Source organism: Volvox carteri (genome assembly GCF_000143455.1).
Source record: "Volvox carteri f. nagariensis unplaced genomic scaffold VOLCAscaffold_300, whole genome shotgun sequence".
NCBI lineage: Eukaryota > Viridiplantae > Chlorophyta > Chlorophyceae > Chlamydomonadales > Volvocaceae > Volvox > Volvox carteri.
The window spans coordinates 1-10,161 of NW_003307832.1; the positions used below are offsets into that span (position 1 = coordinate 1).

The 10,161-nt window shown below is 56.7% G+C and overlaps 2 protein-coding genes across 2 annotated transcripts in view; both read right to left on the bottom strand.

Moving 5' to 3' along the window:
• Window positions 1-25: 25 nt before the first annotated feature.
• VOLCADRAFT_108651 (uncharacterized protein) lies at window positions 26-2,484 on the bottom strand (the record flags this gene model as incomplete). Its single annotated transcript, XM_002959497.1, has 5 exons — window positions 2,369-2,484; window positions 2,033-2,246; window positions 1,419-1,550; window positions 1,090-1,238; window positions 26-138 (listed from the first exon to the last, which is right to left on the bottom strand). Coding segments are annotated over exons 1-5 (657 nt in total), but the record flags the coding sequence as incomplete, so codon positions are not given.
• Window positions 2,485-3,176: 692 nt separating this feature from the next.
• VOLCADRAFT_101032 (uncharacterized protein) overlaps window positions 3,177-10,161 on the bottom strand; it is a gene marked incomplete at both ends in the record, with an annotated part of 10,728 nt that continues 3,743 nt past the window's right edge. The window contains 8 exons of the mRNA XM_002959498.1: window positions 3,177-3,359; window positions 3,657-3,959; window positions 4,239-4,403; window positions 4,710-4,910; window positions 5,450-7,202; window positions 7,392-7,558; window positions 7,655-7,805; window positions 10,020-10,078. Coding sequence (XP_002959544.1) covers window positions 3,177-3,359; window positions 3,657-3,959; window positions 4,239-4,403; window positions 4,710-4,910; window positions 5,450-7,202; window positions 7,392-7,558; window positions 7,655-7,805; window positions 10,020-10,078 — 2,982 coding nt within the window. The remainder of the gene's footprint in view (window positions 3,360-3,656; window positions 3,960-4,238; window positions 4,404-4,709; window positions 4,911-5,449; window positions 7,203-7,391; window positions 7,559-7,654; window positions 7,806-10,019; window positions 10,079-10,161) is intronic.

The window sequence follows — 10,161 nt, forward strand, 5'->3', positions numbered from 1 at the left end:
CAGTCTGTCTGCATGCCCTCCTCACCCGTCATGTCGGTCTTCACGTATCCAGGGTGCAGTGCCACCACCTGGATGCCCTGGGGGGCGAGGTCCCTCGCCAGGGTGGTGGTCATGACGTTGAGTGCCGCCTTCGAGGCCCTGAGGGGGGGGAGGGCAGCAAGGTGACACGGCGCATATACACACATACACACACATACACACACATACACACACATATGCACACGTGCACACACATACACACACATATGCACACGTGCACACACATACACACACATATGCACACGTGCACACACATACACACACATATGCACACGTGCACACACATACACACATATGCACACGTGCACACACATACACACACATATGCACACGTGCACACACATACACACACATACACACACATATGCACACGTGCACACGCACAGCATAACAAAGGGTTCTTGCGCGGGGGGGGGTGGGTAATGCCGAGGAGGGGATCGGATGCCGCGTTGCAGCACGCATGCGGTTGCGAGTAAGTGTGGGTATGAGTGCATGGGTAGTCGATGAGTCAGCTTCTCTCCCTCTCCCTCTCCCCGTCCTGTCTGGAGAACGCAGAGTGAGACAGGGATGAGGGAGAACAGCAGCAGCAACAACGACAGTAATAAAAAAATAAATAATAATAATAATAATCATTAATAATGATAATAATAATATATAATAATATATAATAATATATAATAATATATAATAATAATAATAATAGGCATAAGGGTTGTGACCACACTAAGCGTGCGCTCCTATCTCCTACCTTCCTATGGCTCAATCAGCACGAAGAAGAAAGCGGCGTCCCTGCCCCCTTCCTTAAAAATGCAGAGGAATCATTACACCAAAAAATCCTCCGCGTACGTACAAGTTAAGAGGAACGCCATGCATGAAGCTGTTCACCTCAGCTCAGGCCTCTCGCCCCACCTGAATAGGCCTCACATACGTCCAGCACAGAAGCCGTATTCGTAATATTGTACGACCTTTGTACGGCGGACTAAACACTGGTCGTGTGCCACATGTCAGGTCGCTAGCCAAACCCTAGGAGCCCCCCGGCCCAAACCCCACCCCCCACTCCAGACCCCCCCAAACCTGTACGCGAAGCCGCCCTTCATCACCGCCGACACCGTCTTTTCCGTGTTCGATCCCACCACGGAAGAGATGTTGGCGATGAGGGAGGTGCCGCCAGGTAGGTCGGGGGTAGAGCCCATCAGCTCCTGGCAGTTTAGCGGTTTTTTAGGAATGGTCATGTTCATGTATATAGGAGAGGCTTGAAAGCGTTGTAAATATTCTTCAGAGAGCCACCCCATCGGTGCTTTTCGAGGGAAACAGATGCCGGGGATAGGTGATAGACATCCCGGATGCATCGGACATTGACGCGCCGTACATCGTATTACCTGTTTTAGCAATTGTTGTACCACAAAGAAGGGCCCCATGGAGTTGGTTCTGAACGCGAACAGAAAGTCCTCCTCTTCAAAGTCCAGCAGCTCTGGGCGCCTGCCGTACACGCCCGCGTTGTTGACCAACACCTGTGTCGGTGTGTGCAGCGGAGGGAACGTGTACAACAAAATTTTATTATGATTTTATATAAAATGTACATGTGATGCATAAATGCAGTTTATTTCCCCTTCGCGGTGGGTTCACTTGTTGCAAACGCACATGCAAATACACACAGCTGCCCGTTGATTGGAGATTTCAGGAGCTGCAGGTCCGCTGCCCGCCGGTAGCAACACCTTTAGGTGCTAGGGGGAAGATAGCTGTCCATGTCGTGATCTGTCCTGGTCACTACTGCTGCTGCTGCTGCTATTGTCATGTGTGCTACTGCTGCTATTGCTGCTGCTGCTATTGCTGTGGCCGTACTGATACGAAGGCCCTTCATGGCTTTGATTTCAGTGGTGCAGGGTCGCAGTACCACTTGTTTTCCTAGCACGGCAATATTGCAGCGCTCGGTGGTGCCGCGTGGCCCTCATGCCCGGCTCGCCAAAAGTCCACCTGTAACTTCAAAACTCACATCTATGTGTTTGACGCCTCTGGCTTCCTTCATGTCCTGAGCCCACTCGGCGATGCTGGCGGCGGCGCTGGTGTCCACATCTGTGAGGATGAGGCGCTCGGGGTACTGCTTGCGCAGCTCGTGCAGTTGGTAAGCTTCCGCCGATTTACGGCTTGTGGCGATAACTGTGTTGTTGCGGGACAGAAACTTCTTGACCAGCCCTAGGCCGATGCCCCTGCGGGCGGTGACAGGAGAAATTGGGGCATCGGAAGTGTGACCGTGGTTGCAGTCGCTATAATCTGAATATGTATGGCCTGATTGAAATTGGATGGAATGTTATGTGGTAAGAGCGAGTACCTGCTGCCTCCTGTGACGACAACCGTCTTGCTTGTAATTGGCTGTGCCATCGCGGTGCAAAGTTTATACGCAGGATCGGTGTTAATCCTTGCCGACGTGGACTTTAACCCGCAGCGAACGTATTGGCACTTGCAAAACCGATTCTGCTGACTTGCTGTTATATGAAAAGGCGAGCGATGTCGCCAAGGCCGTACGAACCTCTCGTTCCAACGGGCGATCATAGGCAGCAAAATCAACAGTAAGATTCCACGCAGCCCTCAACATAACGTGATCTCCTCATTACTTGCGTACAGTAATTAGACATTTTTGCCCCAGTAATTCTGAAATTTGAAACAGATCGCAGGTGAACCATCTGATTTCAGCACTTTTGCATAAAAAAATAGGTGGTAGAACTCCTCCAAATGTGAAATAGGTACAGCTATGTTGTAGCTTTCAGGGTAGCACCGGCCGGCGTTGTGATCCGTTCACGATCAGGCGACAGAACTTGTATGAATTGTTTCCTACAAGGCTTTATTGCTCATCCAATAGTAACCTTGGATACCAAAAGGAAACGGAAACTATACCTACCACCTGGCATACAGGCAGGGGCGAGCAAACGCCCTTACACACTACCCAGCAGCAGAACCCCCTGCAGGACTTGCAGGAAACTACCACTACCACTGTAACAAGACCGATAACAAACTACTACAACAAAACAACAACAACAAGAACACTGCCCCGCGTGTAGCTATCCGTACTATTTTCCACAGGGCTTCGGGACTCATCTTTTCGACCTTTTCTTTTACGCCCGCGGCGGTCCACAATCTTTTCACAGGCGCAGTGCCTGCAGCAGCATCGCCCCACGTTGCAGCTCGTCCGCCTGCTCCCAGTCCTCCTGCCGAATTGGCCGAACAATCACCCCCAGCCGACGAAGTACTAGCTGCCGCCACCGCGTCGGACCAAGCAGATGGGGCCCCACCCCCTGCGACCCGCCTGCCTGGCCCTGCTGTTGCTGCGGCGACGGCGGCGGCAGTGGCGGAGGCGCCAGCTCATTCGCTATCTCCGAAACCCGCAGTACTGCTGCCATCGCCGCCGCCGCTACGGGCCTGGCCGCCGTCGCCACCGTCGCCGCCTCATCTGCACAGCGGACCAAATCCAATGCGATAACCCACTCACTGCTACTGCCGCCACCGCCGCCGCCGCCGCTGCTGCTGCTGCTGCTGGGCCCCAATGTAAATCCACCTCCGCGAAACGCCGCCGCCGCCGCCTCATTGGCCGCTGCCGCCGGTGCTGCTGGCTTGAGACGAACCAGCAGCGGCACGGTCAGGCGAATATCAGAGGACGGCTGTAGCATGCCCCACACGTAGTTGGTCTGTAGCCGCAACCTGCCGCCGGTGCCACTGCTACTGCTGCTGTTGCTGCCACTAACGTCGCGGGGTGACACCGCAGGCGGAATGCCGGCGCGGCTGAGGTCGCGTACGGAGGTGGTGACGCCGTGCCGAAAGGCTCTGACAGCAGCATCTGGGTCTGGCGGCAGACCCGTGGGTCCCGCCAGCTGCTCTCCTCGGTCCACCGCCTGCGCCATTAGGTTTTTAGTCCTAGTTAGAGAAATCTGGTTTTGACACAAAACAATTTATTTCAATGGTGGAGAGGAGATAAGAAATTTAATTTCATTTGGGGTTTGACTACAGGTTTTCGTTGGTACTGATAAATACTATTTCCCGGACAAAACCTTCAGTGGATTTTGGAATTGGAGAAGCTTATTAGCCTCCGTAATGACACACGTCGTACACTGTACGAGGGGCATTGAACGGAACGCAAGGCTTCCACCACCTCTGAAGTGCAAGAGACATCACAAGCACCCATCCCATCCCATCCCACCCCACCCTACCTGGTGCTCCCAGGCGTAACCCAGTGCGTTGAACCAGCTGCTGCGCAGCCGCCCCGCCGCCGCCTCCCCCAGCCCACCCGCCCAGCCCAGCAGCAGCAACACGTGCACTTGCACGAGCCGTAGCCAGCGAGGGTCGTCAATGTGGACCACACCGTGAGTGGCTGCCTGCCACCGGGAGGGGGGAGGGGGTCAACGAGTGTATCAGTCAATCAACGAGTGGATGGGCGACAGGGCCGGGGGTGGAGTGGGGTTGGGGCTGGTGGATGGGTGGATTGTTGTGGCGAAGATTACACAACTCCACATGGCCGGTGATACGGACATGATGACGAGGTGACGAGGTGTGATCATATCCCCCAAGAACATGGACCGCACATGCAGGAAAGGTTTACCCCACACCTAAAAAACAAAAAGTCGTGAAATTCGTTGGCAATTTATGGTGGTAGTTGTTTATGGTAGTCAGCAAGCGCTTACCCTCATGTACAGCTCCCGTATCTCCGCCCCCAGGTTTGTACGGAACTGGTTAACCGCCAGACACCACATCACGTCAGCGAGCTCCAAGGGACCCAACGGCGGCGCCGCCGCGGCCAGCCCGGCGGCCGCCGCCTCCGCCGCCGCTGCCGCTGCCGCACCGCCGCCAGCAGCAGCAGCAGCGGGGTCTTCATCGGCATGTGGCTGCATGCGGCGCTGATGCTCCAAGGAATGGAAGGGAGCGCTCAACGCCAGTGCCTGGTTCTACGTTTCGTTACGAACACGGCCCAAGAGGGACAGTCGTACGTCGTACGGCAAGAATCATCACGGCGACGGGAAAGGCCAAACCTTCTTTTCCGCGCTCGACACAAAACTGATGTCTTTAGCCTTATAGGAGGGAAATCACCCCCATATCCACCTCCAAAAGTGAATGCAAACGTATATGCCCCGGAATCCACTCACTCTGTAACACGCAGATATTAGGGCTGCATTCCCAAAAGGAACAAAAACAACACCTTCTGCGAGACTAACGGAAAGCATCCCCCCCCCCGTGGAGAGGACTAGGTTTAGGGTAATAACGCAGGTAATGCAGGTAAGTTGCTTCATTGGTCTAGGACAGCCTTGTTGGCGTTATGTATCATGCCATCAGGAGCCCCCCAGGGGCTGCCTGGGGGAAGGGTGGGGGGTGGGCAAGAGGGTATTGTAACGCCAACAGCCACACACACACATGAACGCGAGCGAACCTGGATGGCCGTAAGAAGCTCCGTGTTGTCGTACCCAAGCTGCCCAACAGCCCATGCCAATTGCGCCAGCGCCTGTGGCGTCAGCGCGCCTGTACGGCAGCCTGCCGTCGTGTTCCAGCGGGCGGCGCTGCCGTCTCGAACACCCTGGCGCTGGCCTGACGGGGGCTGCTTTACGGTGGTGCCGGCGGCGCCGCCGCCGGCACCGAGCGCCGCCACCAGCGGTGCCGCCATGGCATCCAGCGCGGCTCTGTCGTACGCGGACAGCAACGCGCAGCTTACGAAGAAGCGCGAGGCCTCAGGCGCAGAGCCAAGCATGGTCACGTGGCGTACGACGAAGGCAAAGACGGGCGCCAGAAGTTGCCCCGTGACACGCGGATCGTCCGTCCCGGCGGCGCCGCCGGCGTGAGACGCCGCCAGCATATGCCACGCATCCAGGACGTGCCGCCCACTGCGGAAGACTCGCAGGTCCGATCGCCGGCTCAGAGCCGCCACCACCGCCGACAGATGCTCACCTGGAGCATCATCGCCACGTCTTGCCTCAGCAGCAGGGCGCTTCCCGATGTAGCTACTGCAGCCGCCGCCGCCGCCGCGGCCACCACCGTCACCGGACAAGAGCGACCGAGATAAAGACGACAGTCGCTGCGGCGGCGGCGGACCGGGATAGGGATGTGCTAGCTGGAGCAGCGACGCAGCACCGGGCCCGGGCAGCAACGCCGCCAGCATGGAAACGAGGTGACGTGGCGCCATGTACGGCTCCAAGGAAGGAAGCTCCGGAACCAGGTGCTGCGCCGTAATGGCGTGCGCGGCGTGGGCAGCAGCGCAACCAGCGCCGCCGGCAGCGCTGCCGACCGCCAGCGCTTCTAGCAGCGTCAAAACCGGCTCCAATTGATCCACCGGCGTGCTGCTGCCACTGCCCCAGCTGCTGCTACTGCTGCTGGTCGTGACCCATGGACCACACAGCTCCCTGGCATCGCCGTTTCCAAATCGGTCCGACGCATCTGGCTCTTGCCCATCAACGCCAACACCTTCCGTCCCGTACCTATCGTACCCATCATACTCGCCGTACGCCGTACGGCTGCTGTTGTCATCAACGCCGGGTTGGGTTTGGATTTGGTTTGATTCCCACGGAGCCCGAGACCGCGGACGCGGCTCATTCGGTGCTGCCATCGCCGTGGCTGGGTGCGACACCTCCCCAGCCCCAGCCGCCGCCGCCGCCGCCGCCGCCGCCGCCGTCGCCCTCACTGCCTCGACCACACTCCTCAGCCGCACCGCCGCCGCTTCTTCCGCCTCTTCTGCCACCGCCTCCAGCAACTGTCCGCCCAACCCGTCCCCATATGCACTACCTCCGCCACCACGGCTGCCGTACCCTCGAGCGGCAGCTTCGCTGACGCCCAGCTGCACGGCCGCCGCCGCCAGTCGTGCGAGGTCATCGAGCAGGAACTGCGGCGCGCGGTGCGCTCGATCGGGCCGGCCGCCGCGAGTGCTGCCAAAGAGGGCGGCGCCAGCAAGGGAAAGGAGGCTGCTGCCGGTGCCGACACCGCCGGCGGCGGCGGAGCCGACAGCGGCGTCGCCACCTGCACCACCGGCGCCGCCACCGGCGCCGCCGCCTCTCATTCTGCAGTGCACCTCCCTACACATCGCGGAGATGAAGTGCGGGTCGTTGTGACGCAGGGAGGCGAAGGCGTGCAGGGCGCGGGCGAGGCTGCCGGGCTGCAGGTGGGGTACGGCAGGCAGCAGCCGATCCGCGATGGACCTGCGGCGGTAATGACGCGGCACAGTAGCAGCAACGGCGGTAATGACGCGGCACAGTAGCAGCAACAGCGAGACGTGACTGGAAAGCTAAACCACATGTGGTTGGACATACTGACATACAGGACGACACTGTTAAAACATAGCTGGCCCCCAACAAGAGCAAATCAACTCAACCAACTTCTTCACGGACCGGAATAGTTCGACATGATGGTAGCCCGCCCGCGAAAACGCCGCTGCCACCAGCGCCAGCTGATCGGGGCTGAGGCAGTCAAACACTGGGCCCGGTCGGGACAGGAAGTGACGTTCCGCCAGCTGCTGCCAGGCCTCGTGGCTGTGAACTGCAAGAGCGGACATGGCCTGACAGAGGCGGAAGGCGGTGGGATGTGGGGGAGGTTTGAGCGGGGGTGTTGGGGGAGTGCCGTCGCGGCGGTGTTGGGGGAGCGGGGCGCCGACCGCGTTGGCGTTGGCGTTGGCATTGGCGTTGACGTTAGCGGCGGATCCAGCGATGTCCTGATGGCTGAAGGAACTAGTTGTAGGGAAATCGGGTGTGGGGAGTTTGCCGCGGCGGAGGATAAGGATGAGTGGCCCTTCCAGCTTTGGATGGCTGGGGATGTGGAGCCGAGCAAGGAGGAGGAGAAGCTCCGGCAGACATCCCCGCGCCCAGTGGCGATCCGCGGGATTGCCGGTGTTGGGCTGGAGGAGGCCTGCAACGTAGGCGAGGATAGCGTCAGAGTCGCGCGTCATCGCTGTTGCTTCCGGCCGACACCCGTTGGCGACCAGCGAGGCTGGGATGCCAGTACACAGCCCAGAGTCTTCCAGCCAGCGCCGAACATGTTGTAGACTAGAAGGCGTCGGGTGTGGTGGAAGCGTTTGCAGGATTTGCTGCAAAGCTGTGATGGGATGCTCAGCTGGAATGCCGCTTGCAGGCTGCAGGCGGTGCGCTTCTCCTCTTCGGCCACCATCTGAAATGCCCCTTGCTGTTGGCGTCAAGTAGCGAGCAAGATCCCGACCTAAGCTGTTGGTAGCTGGACTCAGCACCCATCCTCCGTTCTGCGCCGCTGTAACACCAACAAAACTGATTTTTTGCAAGATGTCGCATGTTGCAAGCCGAAACGGCGTCATACATAGTGCCCCAGTGTAAGGCAAGGGCCTTTACTGTATTTCAAAATCCCGTTAGGTGAACAATTGCAGGCGGCTTCATAGTTCATAAGAAAATTCTTCAGTAGAGATGCTAACTTGCACCAATAGATGGGGCACATGGGATTGAATAGTTTGGTTCATCGGTTTGCATCAGTAAGATGGCTGTATAGGCCCCAGATAGTGCTTCAAATACTTTCTTGAGCGGGAAAAATAACAGCTAGTTGCCATGGAAGAAAGCAACCAGCTAGTTCGTGTGATCCAACGGGCTTGACATCGCGGCGTACGGCAACGGACAACTACTGCAGTACATGCCTTCTTACACATAATGATAGCCCCAAACATCTGCCTGAGAGGTCCCGCCTCCTGGCTCCATCAGCAAACTCCGGGCCGACGACATCCCAACTCATCCCGCTGAATCAATTTTCGGCATGTTCCGATTTATCAGGCAAGACCAACAGAAAGGTCCTGGCGAATTCCGATGACGTTTGTTTCACATGTTTGGCCAGTAGGTTGTAATTTCTAACCATCACTTAAGCTGCTCAGCGAGGGGGGAAATCGATGCTTTCGTGTTCTGAAACCCATGCCGCTGTACTGGGTGCCGCCTCGGGCACGGTGCTCGCTGCTATTTTTACGAATGCTGAGTTCTTAAAAATGCTTCACTTGGATTGCCAAAGGCTCCTATGTTTTTCTGGTCAACGCCACCGAAGATTTTAATGTATAGGCATCAAGAGCCGTAGCAGTAGCAGCACGGCGCACGGCGAACATAGGACACGGTCCAGCAGAGTCCAGCGCAACAAGTATTCAGTCCTCCTGCGAAGTAGTGCTCATCCGCCGCCTGCTAGCAAATGTACTACATTCAGCCAAGGGTAAACCCTGTTTCGAGCAAAAGCCAGTCTTGTCTGCGACCTCGAAGAGCAACCCTCAAAGAGCACACCAAACCGAACACATCCACATCACATTTTTGTCAACAAATCCTTTCATGCCAGATTCTCAGTTAGTTATCTCAAGCAAACGCAGCGTTGCGATAAAACATTTCATCGAATGAACCGCGGAGAACAATTGCGGTTGCGAGGTACTGAGAGACATGACAGAGACATCGAGACTCGTCAGAAAACATATTACTTCATTCAGGCTTGAATGCATGCCCACAATGATGTGTCTAATAATACCGCAAGCCCGCCGGAGCCACCCGGCTCCGTTTAGCGTACGAAGCCGTTGGCCAGATCCACAAACGCTGAAACTTTGCAAGCTGGGCAAAGCAAATATGGCCATATCATTCTAATATTTAGCTGAGCACGACGGTGCCCTGGATTCTACTCGTGGCCGTAGTTGGTGGCAATTGCCGAGGTGGCCGCCCAAACCTCAGTAATCCCTTGAAATAAATCTGGGTAACACCTTTTACTATGTATAGGAAATATGTATGCTGAAAAGGCCACCAGATTACTACAGACCAAGGTGCGCCCTTCCCCACGCAAACGCGACCTTTACCAAGGAGCCCTAGTCCTTCATCTTGTGGCCAAGGAAACTCAGTGATTAAAATGGAATGTGTTCGTTAATTTATATGAAGAAACTTGTGGCATATTGTTCGAACTGAGTCAAGTCTACTTGCATCACACAAAGTACCTCGCGCCCTGGTGGGCTGCGCAAGCCTATAGTGGCCCGAGGTCGTCAACCGCACCTCACAAAGGAACCATCACAAAAGTCCAGTCGGCTAACAAGGGCACACCCGACGGGTTCCTGCATGCGCGCAACGGAGCTAAAGTCCTATCGCAGCTCCAAAAACTACTCCACATCGCTACTCATTTTTTGTGACCGACCCC